Source organism: Antennarius striatus, chromosome 7 (genome assembly GCF_040054535.1).
Source record: "Antennarius striatus isolate MH-2024 chromosome 7, ASM4005453v1, whole genome shotgun sequence".
NCBI lineage: Eukaryota > Metazoa > Chordata > Actinopteri > Lophiiformes > Antennariidae > Antennarius > Antennarius striatus.
In genome coordinates, this window is record NC_090782.1 from 19,946,034 (window position 1) to 19,961,130 (window position 15,097).

Genomic DNA, 15,097 nt, shown 5'->3' on the forward strand with positions numbered 1-15,097 from the left:
GAATTGAATTTGACATGACTTGATCTTGACACGATTGATCTGGACTTCAGCCCAGATCGGTTTATCTCTAACGCAGATGACAAACACATTTTTCACTAGAACAGAATCTGAAAATAACAAGAATTCCATCTGGCTAAAAACACTTAAAAAAAAAAAAAAGACAATGGCACCACCTGTTTATGTGCGTATCACACCTGACTGACATCTTCCACGAAAACCGCCACACAATATTATCTGTTAATTAACTCAACCACAGCGCCAGTCCAACACTATTTACTGAGGAGATAACTACAGAAGCAATCAGGTGGACCAGTCAGAGCGTCGCTGTTAATTACCCACATTCCAATAATGAGACAAAGCTTCTTATTAGCTCTCTACAATCCAAAGTTTCCCCACACTCCACTGCTTTGGCAGCTCCCCACGGCCTACTAAAAGAGATCTGCTTTTTTAACCAGGGAGCGGAGGCTCAACTGTATTTTTTTAAACACCTGCAGCCAACCGCTCAGACTGGGTGTCCTTGTGCTGCAGGGAGGCGAGTGATTACGCTTTCTTCATCTTTTTAATCGGAGTTCTAAGGATTCTCCATCGGGAAAACAATTCCAGGTGTGTAATTCTTGTCAAGAAACATTAATAGTAAAATACAGGAAGGATACAGTTGACTTTTGATTAACAAAACTATTCACATCAATGCATTATGATTACCGGTATTAGATTGCTCATACTGTTAAAAGGGTAACTGTTTAGCTCATTTTCACAGGCAAATCAAATGTTTGACAAGGTGATGTTTTGAGCAAACATACATTTTCACATTATTTCAAAAATGCAAGGAGATCTAATATAGACTTAAAATTGTAGGAGGGAAAGGAAATAACCTATTAAACATTGATGTATGCTATGGAAGGTAGGCAGACAAATAGAGGAGGCAAAAGTAGAATATGCACAGTAGGAAAGAGAAAAATAGAAGTCAGTTGATGAGATATTTTCATCTTTCAGCACATATCTGACAACTGTTTCAGCTCCTTTGGGAACAGCGTTTGACTGGTCACTGACACACCACAGTGCCTTCAAGCTGACTGCTCAGACCTCCTCCTCCACTCCATACATCCTCCAAGCTGCTGATCCACTTTCTCCACTTTCCCCCCGGTCTTTGTGGAGAGCTTGGGCTGAGATTGGAACTGAAGTCGTTTGAGGCTTTAAAGCCTCTTACGATATAATTGATACTGAGCTATCGGTAAATCAAACCTGAGAGATGCTCCTGCCTTAAAATCCGATGGTTTTTTATTCATCAATAACAGTGAAAAGAAAGATGACAAAGGAAAACATATTCATTATTACTTACACAAAATAATTAATGCTCAATATGAGCATTAAGTTTTCCTGCTAGATGGCTTTCAATGCTCGTACAGCTAGAGTAGCCGTAGTAAAAACAGGATGGCAAAATCATTTATGTTACACAATCCTTCAAAAAATCTGTTAGAGAACTCAAATTCTCAACTAACGCATACTAAAGAGAGATTTATTGACAGTTACTGGGGCGTAGGAATATGCTGAGTGAAAATAAGCGCAGTTTTTCAGATGACAGATGCAGTTGTAGTTGAAATACCTGTCGGAGTCTGAGGTAGAAAGTCTCACTGAAGGTTTTCCGGCTAAAGTACCAGAAGCGTTCATTGGATGGATAAACCCTGACCAGAGTTTCTAGCAGGAAGCGAACTGGTTCTACGACCTCGGTGACGACCAGGTCAGCTGCCACCGTTATGTAGACCTGCTTATCTGAAGAGAGACAACGAGAGAAAGAAAAAGGGAAAGAAAGCAAGGTTGCTGTTGAGCTGTTTTGCAAAGGACCATTTCTTCTATATATTTAACATGAAACTATTTAAAACTATTTAAAAGTAAAAGCCGTCAGTCAATGAAGGCCATGAATCTATTGACTAGCCAAACCACAAGTTAAAATCTGAAATATATTGGTAAGTTTGCACCAATAAAGCAAAAATCAAACTTTATTAAATTTAAAAGATAATAATAATGAGTTTTATAACTTGGGTAACTTTGGTAAATTAATTCGTTTAGGAATCTTTAAATGGAACTATAACTTGGTGAGATTTCCTAATTCATGTGTTGGGAGGCAGGAAACCCAGCCCACGTGTCCTGTAGGGACCTTACGCCCCCTAGTGGAAACAAATATAGCATCAATGTTTACAGATCAGGTTCAGATCCGCTTCAGTCAAGGGCAAACATTGCTAAATGATCCCTGAAAGTTAACAGGAGGAGGAGGTGTTGGTTTATACCACCTGCAAGAAGATAAGCATAAAAAATGTAATTCTGAAGAAAAAAAATGACAAATGGAAATAACATTTCATAATTTCATATTGATGCAACCTCCACTTCGAAGAACCACAAATAACTAATGACAATAATATATATTAAATGAGGTAGATTACTTTGACATATTTGCCATTCTACCATCAAGTCAAACTCTCTGAGCCTTTGGAACAGCAAGTTTCGAGATAGTGCAATTTGTTAGCTGTAAAGATTTGGTGAGGGAAGTTCTCAGCATGGATACACTTTGTGGAACCCCTTCGTAAGGCTTTTAAAAAATGTTCCGTTTTTGTTTGTTTTTTTGCTTTACCTTGTTTATGCTTGTTTTATATCACGCTCTTGTCCACTCAGACATCTTTTTAATATTCAGAAAATATTTGTGAACATATCTATAAAGTTTCCAAAAAAGCCTCTATTATATCTAGTTGGGAGTATATTACTACTGTTATCATGTATGCAATAAAGTAAATCTGCAGCTCATTATAATAATGTCGTCAATGTTTTATACTAGTTAGCAAATACATTACATCAACAGAAGAAAAAACACCATGTTACACTTATGGTCTACAGTATATTAATTTCTATCATGATGAGCCTAGGGTGGCACGGTGGCACAGTGGTTAGCGCTGTCGCCTCACAACACAGCGGGTCTGGGTTCGAGTCCCACTCTGTGCGGAGTTCACATGCTCTCCCCGTGTCTGTGTGGGTTCTCCCCGGGTTCTCCGGCTTCCTCCCACCTCCGAAAGCATGCGCTTCAGGTTGATTGGCTGGTCCCAAATTGCCCGTAGGAGTGTGTGCATGGTTGTTCGTCTATGTGTGTGGCTCCGCAGTGCACTGGTGTCGTGCCCGGAGTGTCGCCCGCCTCACGCCCTATGCCAGCTGAGTTAGGCTCCAGCGGCAGAAGATGAATGAATGATGAGCCTAATGCTGTGATATAAAACACAGACCTGTATATCTACAAAGAACTACATGGTGAATTGCATTAGTCACATAATCTCCTGAAGATGCTGCCTTTAATTATATTTCTCAGAGGAATAAATGTCCGTAGCCGCATCGGCCATCTGAAACGACGCGCTCACGCTTCAGTGTGCCAAAACATGCAGAGCAACTCGACAAGCAAGGCCAGGTATGAGACTTTATGCTAGAGAATCGATGAAGGCTATCATCGCGTCCAAGCTCGAATATAAGCACAGCATAATTTCCAGATGTGACTTTGAGCTTTGTGCCATCCTGACTCACATTTATGACAATAACGACAAAAAAAAAATCATTCTTATTTTATTAATGTTTGTTTGAACATATAGTATACAGGAAGCCAAGAAAAATCTGCTATGTGCATGAGAATCAGCAAAGTACAACTTTAATCTTAATCAAACAATTTCACCAGCATGGCCTGTGATTTAACTTTTTAATAGTAATAATAAACACACCTTTATTATCCCTCTTGGGCAAATTCTCTTTACACTTTTATTGCATTTTTACAGTATTTGTTAGTACAGGCCCCTGAAACAAACACACAGCAAACACCAGGGGCCTGTAAGCATGCAGTTAATACATGCACAGTGGGAGGCAGATTGACAGGTCGCGACTTTGGGGTTCACCCCAAATGAGCAGCTTGTACGGGGGGCGACGCCTTGCTAAAGGGCGCCTCAGCAGTCACCGGGAGGTAAGCTGACACCTCCTGCTGTCTGCTCACACTCCGAGGATAGCTGGCGGGAGCGGGAATCGAACCGCCGATGTCTGATCATAAGGCATGTCTGACCACTGCCGCCCCAGTGGCAACACTGTCATCTGTGCTCACTGACATAAAACTGCAAGCTTTCATTTCTCAAAGAGGAAAGTAGAATCATTAGGCCTTCATGACAATAACTGGCCTCACCTTTAGGTGTGCCTTCATTCAGAGGCTGGAAGGCCGCCACGTTGGGGTTCCACCTTCCTGTGATTACATAGGCCTTCCCATCAGAACTCTTTCCCATCGACTCCTGCAGAAGCATTAATGCTTGGTTTATTCTAGCTGTATAATCAACATTTTCATAAAATGTCAACGTATGAATTCACCATCAGCCACACAAATGGAAACTGGGACAAATAACAAAGTGGTGAAGTCTAAAACTACATTTAAGTGGGTGCACATATTATTAACCTGCCTCTCTGTGGACTCAGGATAGACCTGTACTGTTCTGATTGTTATTTTATGCAGCTACAGTGGGATCTTCTCACCATGTCTAATAAATGCATGTCACTGTTGCAGACTTTCTGTCCAGGACTCAGCAGCATCCCAAAGCACCTGGAAGGAACAGGAGGAACCACAAGGCATCGATTAGGACAAATTAGACTGTAGCATTACCGTCTGAACTTCAAATACAGTCAAACTCAATGAGAAAGGAAACTAGACGGAACAAGTGACCAACATGTGTATAAAGAATAATTTTACAGTTTCATGCATTTCAGTCTTAACATTATCATAACTCGAGCACCACTCAAGAGAATGTCATTAAGCCAGTCGAAGCACCTCCATGGTACTAAAACACCCAGCTCTCCCAAACACCACTGAATTTCATTCTGAGGTCTGATCAAGATGTATCTGTACAGTAACCGTAGAAACCACACGCATCCTATAATAAATGCACCTGGTAGAAGGATTTGGTTGCATATGCGGATAGAAGAGAAAGGCTTTTTTGGGTGAGTCATGGAATTATTTAAATGGCCATGTTTAAAACAACAACTCCTCACGACTCATGATGCGAAACCATACAGTAATTTAAAAAGATAATTCAGCCTGAGGCTGTTACATAAATGATCATTAATAAGTTAAAGTGATGCCATCTCAGAAAGAATGAGGCCACGACATAAAAGGGGTTTTCATGTACCCACTGATATTAAGAATAAAGGAAGAGGTGTCCATCTCTCTCTGACAGCAACAGGCAGCGAGGGAGTAAAGAAGAAAAGGTGGAGCGATGGAGTTGACCCAGTTCTCTGGTGCTGCTCTGCTTTTAGAACATTTAAACACAACCAAAATGACAGTGATTGCATTTAAGTACACCATTTTGGCTCTGTAGGGGTGCCGTTATGGCTCTCCGGTGACAACAATTGTGCTGTCCATCAGTTTTTCCATTCTTCTGTCTGTCTGTCCGTCTTTACCATTGTCGGGGAACAAAATGCACCAAAAATGCTGGAAGATATTTCTTTAAATTCAAGTTAACTGCCATCAACTTAAGAATGAAACAATTTTGGGGAGGAAAGGTGAAGTTCATTTTGACTGTATGTTTTCATTCCTCTAGTACAAATTATGATTTTCGCGACAAATTTGTAATGGGATGAAATGATTGACTTAAAGCGATTTACGTATATGCATTCTTACTGGTGAACAGTACAGACCCAAAGCAGTAACTCTCTTTGTGTGCCTGGATTCATTTGTGTGCTTTCCCTCTGTGATGTTTTGACCAATGAGTTTGTGCACTGTCCTGAAAGCAGCACATTTCAAGCATTCTGGTTCTTCCATCTGGAAAATCATGGATACAATTTACCGTAATAAAGTCCTGGCGAGACACCCTTTTCCCCAAAATTCTAGAGTTAAAACCATCAAAATTAATGAAAAGCCGATTGTGTATGAAAAACAACCACAGCGTGAAAAAGGTTACTCGAAGGATGGATAAAGACAGCTGACTTTGTTATAATTTGACAGCCATCCTCACCTCTCGATGCCCAGTTCCTTATTGCACATTTGTTGAACTGAAAGCACGACTTTCTTCTGAACGCTCTGCCGCAGCTTGAAGAAGAACTTATCTCTGTCCTTTGGCACCGGACTGTCAGAAGGGAAAAAAATGTTCATTAAAAATACACAATCTCAAGGATTGGTTGTGCTGTGATGTATTTTAAAAGCTGTTTGAATTCATCTAATTTATATAATCTTTCTCTCTTTTGGTATTTCTTTTTAAAACAAGAACTCTTTGAAAAGATTCGTTACCCTAGCAGGACTAACCCAGTTAAAGTAAAATACGACCCATCTTCCCTTAAGTCTTCTGAGTTTATTATATATTACAGGCACCTAATGTGATTTCAGAACAACTACTGAACCATTTTATTTCAAAGGAGAACAAAAAATGAAAACCTATTTCTGGAATATGATATATGATGGCTTGTGAAAATGGAAAAAATGATCTTACTGTGAAGATAAGCTTTATGCTCTTTACAGATGAGCAATAACAGATAAAACTGTGTTGCAGCGGCACATTAACTCTTTTCTCCCTAATTCCGCCTGCAGACATGGCAAATCATGTTGCTCTACAGGCAAGTCCCGACTACAAACATGGTAAATAAGATGTGTTTAGTCAAATCCAGTGATGATAGTAGCACAGAAGTTAAAGGTTTTATGACAAAGATGTGGCAATATCTCAGGTAAGTTTAGATAGACTGTTAGAGAATGACACATGGACAATATGACCCAATGCCGAGTTAAAGCAACATATCAGTCATACCCAGAGTTCTGATAGGAAACCGGTTATACTCCTTTAAACCTGCATCATTCAACTGAGACATGTGTACGGCTAGACCAAGTACCTAAAGTTTCCCTTGCCATCATCTTCTTTGATTTCCAGCGTGACAGTGAAGGTGTACAGGTCACTGTCGGGCGGACTAGACAGCGTCGTATCCCTGACGTCAGCTGGCCGTGAGGAACGACGAAAGGCAGTGGAGAAACTGTACAAGATCCGACTGACCTGGGAGAGAGAAAAATATAGAAGCTTATCAGACAGCAGGAGGAGGAAAGCCGGTGGATGAAAGTATCACAAAGTCAATCTAATGTAGTGCAATTTGGATTAAAACACCAAAAAGACAAACAATGTGTTGCAAATATAAAAGAGTACATAGAATTAAATAAAAATGATCTGAATGGTAAACTACAGAGAGAACAATAAAGAGATGAACAGAATAGATGAGACAAAATACAACAAAGGACAAGAGTGCCCCCAGCTGGTCAGATAGCGTCAGTGCATGTAGAACTGCAACAGGTCAATTTATATTAAAAACTACACATAATTCTGTTCTTCAACATGCACACTGATGAAGGGCGTGGAATTCATTCATTAACTTTGATCCCAGGAAGTGTGACTCTCATTTTGGTGGCAGCTTCACACAGCTAAGACTGCTGGTTAAAAAAGATGTTGAGCTGCATCTGGTCATATTTGCTATGCAATACACAGATTTAACTCACAGCCTCCTTGATATGGCAGGAAAAGACGTGGATCTGGAAGTCCTCGGCGCTCCGGTAGCTCTCGGTGAAGGAGAAGCAGTCGCTTTCCACCGAACCCTCCTGTCCGCGAGCACAGAACAAAACTTTGTAGATGGGAAACGAGGCGATCTCCGTACTTGTGGCCTGGTCCACAATCCTGGGGAAATATTTTACACGTGAAATTATGCTGGAATCCACACTTACCATTATTGCAAGAGTACATGTACATCAAAGCACACAAAATATTTAAATGCATGTGAACCACTGGAAAAAATCTGATACAAGTTTCAGTGTTAGATTTGGAAAAAAGGCTGTTTCAGGGATCTCGCTGTCCTTCTTCACGCATACATGACAACTGAACTTGGAGAGCACATCATGTTACTTTCCTGTGCCAACACAGACGAGCTAAAGCAAAGAGAGCATCAAGAAAAGCCTCCCTCCCCATAGGTTTCAGTGCACAGCAGGCATCAATGGTAACAAAAATAATATTGTGAAATTAGATAAGTTTAAGGAGGAGCTGGGGTGGAGGTGGACTGCAGATCCACTTAAGGAGGAAGCAGTAAGTAAAGCGGTCTGAAGCAGCCTGAACTGGGTACTCTGCTTGAGATGGACCATTTAACAGAGAGTACACAGCTGAGTCAGCTAACAGCTTTGAAGTAGTTTGCGAGTCGAACTTGACCCCTGTGGCCTCACTGGAATGAAATTTGCACTTCTATTTGTGCAGCTATTCCTGCCTATTTTTTATATTTATATAGCCTTATCATATCTCAGAATTGTATCTTTTCCTTTCATGACTCAGTATCATGTAAACATAAATTGTAACTCATGTAATATCCATTCTGTGGATATGCACCTGTAATATCCACCTGTAAAATCACGTATGTATGCCGACTACCAGACATCAGAGATGACTGTGAGATCTAGCAAATGTGTAAGTAATGAAAAACTGGTCTTTGTTCTTCTCATAGCTGTGACATTAAATACATATAGTTGCTTTACCAAACAGGCAGTTTTAGTCATTTCAGTCCCACCAATCTGTAGTTTAAATGTTACAATTTTCTTTTGGAGGTAATAACACTGTAAATAGAAAAGGATTGAAAATATTAGATTTGGAATCATGACATTAATCATCACTTTCTAAACGTGATTCTTCTGTGTTTTTCCAGCCGGTTTAATTCTGATCTGACCAACTTATTGTAAGATTTCTTTTCCAGCAGAACTAGCTTGCTGCATGGATAATTTCACATTTATTAAGCCTCTTTGGCCTCGGATTGTGTTTGTATCTTGTATTTTAGCAGTGCAGGCCATTCTAAATAGACACAGTCTCTGCCTTCATGCTTGACTGACCTAACAGAGCCATCTGTTGCACAGGGCACATGCAGGGTGATGGGGATGGGGATGGCACTTTCTGCCCGCAGGGTGGCCATGGCCCTCTGAGCCTCGGCTTCATTGCGGGGGGCTTTGACCCAGGTGCAGCCTAGGTAGGACAGCTTGTTGAACTGGACGCTGTCCTCCTCCAGTACTGGGGGGCTGCATGGTGCAGGACACTTTTCTGTGGACAAACAGAAGAGTTCTGGTATTACTGTACTGATTATTCTGCCAAGTAGAAAGATTTCCTCCACGCTTCTGGCCATCGCCTACGCTAAATGGATGCCTGCTTGTTGATAGCCCGGTAAATTATTAACAATAAAATAACACAGAAAAAAGTCACACAGAACATCAGAGGGGGGGGGGTGTCTCTAAAGTGACCTTTGACCTGGTACCTTCACTAAATGCAAACAGGAAGCAGAACAATGAGGCCTGCAGCTGAACTTCCACTGCTGACTGCTCTTATTCTACACCAACAGCTTCCTTTAAATTCACTCGGCGGTGGGTGAATTTAAAGTGAACCCCAGGAAATTAAAATAAGACATAAAGTCTTAACTTAAAAATCTATTCTGAATCAAAACATGTTAATCTGAAAATAAAATAAAGAACAACTGATCAGGTGGAATGAGTCGTTGTTAGACAGTAAAACAAGCAGATGAAACAAAGTTTTTTCCACAGTTTCTACCTTCAGGTTGGGGATCCAGGACTCTGATCTCGGGGTCACTGTGCTTCTCCATCTTTTCCACGCTACTCTTCTCCACCTTAACCTCATCGTCATCATCATCATCCAGCATCTCCTCCATAGCTTTCTCCAGCTGCTCACTCCCATTCCAAGACATCTGAGAGGGAGACAGACCAAGAAAGAAAGATAAATAAAGATTCCAGGACTGAACAAATGTCTTAGACTTGATCTAATCAGACATACCAGCTCTAGAGATAGCCAGAGATATTTGTTCACAAGAACTAGAGATAACTAAATCCATAAGAGTTATCTGCCCTTATGTTCGTGGTTCTAACCTTGAGTCTTGGCTTGCCCCCAGAACCTTGAGGTGATCCAGCAGCGCTCGTTTGTACCAGAACAAACTCCTCGCTGGTGACGGTGGCCACCGACTCTGTAGAGCTGCTGACTTTTCCGAGCGAGGAGCTGTCATCCATGGTGGGCTGCTTTACTCAGAGGCGACTGGGGAGACCAGGGTTAAAGCTCTCCCCTTCCCTCCTGTGTCAGCCCAGCGCTGCGGGGAGATTGCCTGCCTGCACAGAAAACGGGACGCATTAGTTGATGTTAAAAGATTATTGAAGTCACCGAGTGACTCTTCTATTTATAATATAGGCACATCTGTCTGGGACCTATTCAGCTAGAGTTAGATTTAGAGTTATTGCGCCAAAATTATTCTACATTTTCTACAGCAACCGTCACAAGAGACATGTTAAACACCAAGTGTTGGTAAAACACTGTGCCAACATTCACAGACCTTACTTGAGCAGGATGACTAGTGTCAGAACTTCTTTTCTTTTTTTTTCTTTTTTTCTAACGGCAAAATTTATGAGAACTCCATGCCCAAACTTCAAGACACACCAAGTCTAAAGCACAAAAATCATCATGTATGGTAAACTTAAAACCATCAAAATGAACCACAAACATTCCGGGATGCTGTGAGGGAGAATGAAACGCATGCTGAAAAGCACAACCGCTCTACAGCGAAGCATGACTGTGGCTCCATGAAGCTCTCCGACTGCTTTGCTTCCTGGGACACTGGGAACATGCAGCTTGTAGAGGGTAACATGGATTCCATCAAGCATCAGGAAATCCAGGAACAGGACGTTGGCCCCAAGGTTTCAGAAGAAGCCCTGGATCGTTCCGTCACAGTCGTTTGACATGAATACAACTGAAAGTCTCTGGTTGGTTTTGAAGTTGGCAGACAGAGCACTTTAAACGCAGGAGGACTCTGAACCTCACAACTTTGATACTTTAGGAATGGGGCCTGAAACTGGTGTGTGGGTAAGCATTATGTTTGCAGCACCTAATGAAATAAATTTAGAAAAAAACTTTCTCTAAATTAGCTGGTATATTATAACACTTTCACTTGAAACTGCAATTAAAAGTTTAAAAAAGATCTATGAGGTCAGAATGAAATAACCATTTGTCTAAAAGGCAATGCCAGCAACACGCCCACTCCATACTTAGACATAACAAGGACACGCCAAGCACAGACAGACAGCATCCTGGCTTTGTGGGTCACATTTGAGGGTTTAACCAAGTAATTCTAACATTTGGTGAGATTATTTGTGCATTTTCAGCAAAGGTAGCTCCCAAACAGATGGGTTTCGAAAAACAGGACATTCGCGGTGATACCAGGGAGCAGCAGGAACACATCTGAACACACAAACACACACAGTCACATGGTCAAAAATAAATGAAGGGGCATTCATAACCTCATGTGTACACACACACAGACACATAAACAAAAAGCAGACACACAAGAGGAAAAAAGGGTCATGTGCTTCAATTACACTTAATCAATTACACTTAATCAATTACACAGAGTGGCGTGGAAGAATTTGCACTGAGAAGAAAATCAGATATGACAATAAAAGAATCTGTTCTTCTAAAGTCAGATTGGATCTGAAGCGACAACAGTCCTGATCAGTCCTGATCTGGTTGACAGTTACAACGGTTTCATGTTCGCTTTGCAAACATCTCCCTCCTGATTCAATATGTCCCTTTGTAATCCAATATTTAGTCGCAGATGTTGAAAGAGATGCTTGAAATCATACAAAATGAACTGTAGCTATAGCATGTTAAAAATAAGTACGTATCACAAAAAATATGATTAGAATGCGATTCATACGTTAAAGACTGATGTGGACGTCAGACTCAAAGTGGCCATTTCTAACCTGGTTATTAGCTTCACCCAGATTACACATTTCCTTTGTGTAGTTGTACAAATACTTTCTGTTTGACTGTAAATCAAGCTGTCATTACCAGCCTGCTCCTCCGGACACTCCCTGCTGGAACCATTGCTACACAACCGCTGCCTGTGTGGAAACTTGAGTGCTGAGCAGTTTACACAGTCTGAACATCTACACCAACTACATATCTATACTAACTGTACAACATCTACACTAACTGCACTTGTAATTATGAGACACAGAGAGAGACAAACTTGTCTTTGTGTTTATTTTCAACCATGTAATAAAACACACACATAATTATGACTACAGAAACCTCTCATCAGCACAAACACCATAAGAACTAACTGAAACAACCAAAATCAATAATCACAAAATAACTGATATCTTATGCATTAGTTAAAAATACAGTATATGATGAATTCCCAGAGTGGTGGGTGCTGGAAACAGGTTTCACTGAGTGAAAAGTTGTCTCCAACTGAGTGTCATTTCATTACCGTTTCCTGTTTTCTGAAAAACAGAGCGAAGGATGCCAAACCTGCTGACTTCATTTTTCATTCACCCCTATTAATAAGTTATAGGACATAACCAGGTTGAACAAATCAGTCATTTCACATGGAAAATGTGTTTGATGTGTGTAAATATTAAGATGACAATTTGGGGTGGGTGGTGGCAGATTTAACAACATCAATAAGACATGATAATATCAGGCAGGCTTTGGGCTGTTTTCATAACTTGGTGCTGCTCATTAAACAACATGAAGCAATGAAATCACAGTTTACATAACATGCTTATTAAACTGGATTTACGATTGTGTATTTGCTAGCTGGATAGGCCTCAGGCACAGATTAGAAGATGACATTTTGTCACATCTGACAGCTAACTTCCCTGTATCAATTCAGGTTTCACTGTACATAGGAGCAAAAAGCTACATGAGCAAAAGCATCTTGACCAGCTCTAGCCAGGTGTAGCAAGTGAACACCTGTTTTTAGAAACGGTTTGTGAAGAATATGACGGTCTCTGCTTCCTCATTAAAAGCTACACCTATCATTGAATCACTTCCCACAGGCCTGATGCTGCAGCCATCAGTTATTTCCGTCATCACACCCATGATCTCATCACTTTCTGTCTGTTTGTTTATTCTTAAACACTGTAAAATACCACAGCAACAGAAAATATGAGAGGCATTTCTTAAAATATGAAGAACCAACTTGAAAACTATAAAAAAAGGTCCCCAGTACAGAAAGTACCTCCACCAAATCTCCCATTCAATGAAATTAAAGGCTAATCTAATTCCAACCAGACATGTGATCAATCAAAATAACTACCCTTAGGGTTCTCTTAAAGTACCTCCCCCAGCAATCTGGGAGGAGGATTTTGGCACAAATTTTGTTGCATTGCCTACATTAGCCACGTACGTATTCTTATTCATTCATGCTCAGAAGTTGTGAAATTGTGCATGGTTATCTTGTCTCCTGATGCTGTAACTAACACAATTATTCCTCAGACATAGAACTAAAATGATCACTCAGGTAACAGTAAAAGATATCAGTTTGACTGCTGTTAACTGTCCAGTCCTACTGTCTGTACTATCAATCCAAGCAGCTTCAGTATCTCAAAACAAAATCAGACCCACAAAAAAGCTGCTTCTGCAAGACTTAAAACAAATAAAACCTTGGCAACTAAACATCAATGTTTGAAAACACTTCCAATAAGGAACTTCAAACAACCACATTGTTTCATGAAGCACATTTTTTTTAAAACAGGTAACAGTTTCAACTAACTGCAATAATACTTCAGTTCTTATTTGGAGTACAGTTCAAACAAAGATTCAAGCACCACTTCAGGTGTTATTTTACGACTCAGTAAGTACTCAAGTTAAAGAAACATCTTAATTTACCTGAGGGCCCACAGTGATGGATGGTTATTTATGATCCCATGCAATACCGGGATGTTAAAGTTAAGTGACATGTGTAATGTCTGTGTTATTCTAAATGAATTGTGTCGTATCCACAACACTGTCAGTCAGTCATGGTTCATTCTGGGGTCAAAGACAGGGTGATGTTGCCATTGACAGACATTGAGTTATGCCTATTATTCTGAAGCTTCAAAGTCTTTCTATCAGGTTAACAGGAAAGACAGAGACTGTATTGACAATGTCATCTTGAGATAAATACTGGATCTAATCCATCAACACTGGAACCAAAGGTGTGAAACCACAATAGCTGCAGTTACATCACTGATGCTCTGAGATTTAATCATCAGTTTTTATATATTATGCTCAAGTGGTTTAAAACTAAATAACATTCAGTTTTATTTTTTTAATTTTGACCTTATATACTGCATATACTAACACTGCTGATCTTTACAGGCCTGGATTAAGTACATGACAGTCCCTCATAGCATCAGCAGCAGGCTACTTTATGTCATAGTTAGCTGTTGAAATCCAACTGTAAGGTTATTCTGTCTGAAAAGCATCTGAATGGTCAAATACACATAAACAGCAAACCCCTGACAAGCAGGTAGCTAGTGCAAACACAACGAGAGGAGACCACGCTAGCGGAATGACAACTAGTTCGTCTAATCATCCCAGCAATTTCATCACGGCGGAAATAATGCTGTGGGTTTATAAGAAGCACAACTGTAGACAAGAAGACAGCTGTCAAAACATGTGAGTGTGGGCTTAGCAGGAAGTACCTGTGTGAGCTAGGAGCTAATGCTAGCTTTAGCTAAGGCTAGCCAGCTCGAAGTCCGTAACAGTTGGACCACTATTTAGACGGGCGACCTCACTCCACTACACTCCGCCAGGCTCCGGTGAAGAATCCCGGGGAGGAAGGAGTAACGCGCGGTTTATGTTGTTCCAGCGTATTACAGTGATATTAAAATGTAACGCAGTCGCTATTAAGAGAGTTGTCAACTTACTTGATTGAAGCGTTGTGGAGTTTTCCTGCGAGGTGTCACGAGAGTTCGCAACGAAGATCGTCTGTTTAAAGAAGGTGAATCACTCGGGAGTTTCGTGACACGCCTTCCGGTTGGAATGTGATTATGCGCATGCGCAGTACGCCTGAGTAGTAGCCTAGCACCCCTTTATTGTACAGCCATTGAACAGTTATTACGTTTATAATACTGTATTGGAATTATACGTCAGTTTTTTTCCATAAATATGTGTGTATTATTCACACAGACACACACATTAAAGTTGTCAAGGCTTACATTAAACCTAAAAAGATCTTTGTTGTAGGAAAATATGAATGAAAAAGTAATTTGTCCTAA

The 15,097-nt window shown here is 40.5% G+C and overlaps 1 protein-coding gene across 3 annotated transcripts in view; it reads right to left on the reverse strand.

The window, feature by feature from the left end:
• rabgap1l (RAB GTPase activating protein 1-like) overlaps positions 1-14,848 on the reverse strand; it is an 85,112-nt gene extending 70,264 nt beyond the window's left edge. For 2 of the 3 annotated variants that reach the window (XM_068318780.1, XM_068318782.1), the window contains exons 1-10: positions 14,747-14,848; positions 9,932-10,165; positions 9,600-9,753; positions 8,894-9,098; positions 7,529-7,703; positions 6,877-7,034; positions 6,012-6,122; positions 4,537-4,603; positions 4,196-4,298; positions 1,604-1,770 (exon numbers count right to left, since the gene is read on the reverse strand). In XM_068318780.1, coding sequence (XP_068174881.1) covers positions 1,604-1,770; positions 4,196-4,298; positions 4,537-4,603; positions 6,012-6,122; positions 6,877-7,034; positions 7,529-7,703; positions 8,894-9,098; positions 9,600-9,753; positions 9,932-10,069 — 1,278 coding nt within the window. In that variant the 5' untranslated portion in view covers positions 10,070-10,165; positions 14,747-14,848. Of the gene's footprint in view, positions 1-1,603; positions 1,771-4,195; positions 4,299-4,536; positions 4,604-6,011; positions 6,123-6,876; positions 7,035-7,528; positions 7,704-8,893; positions 9,099-9,599; positions 9,754-9,931; positions 10,166-14,521; positions 14,720-14,746 lie in introns of those variants that run through there. The other variant, XM_068318781.1, reaches the window with a different exon arrangement.
• Positions 14,849-15,097: the final 249 nt, after the last annotated feature.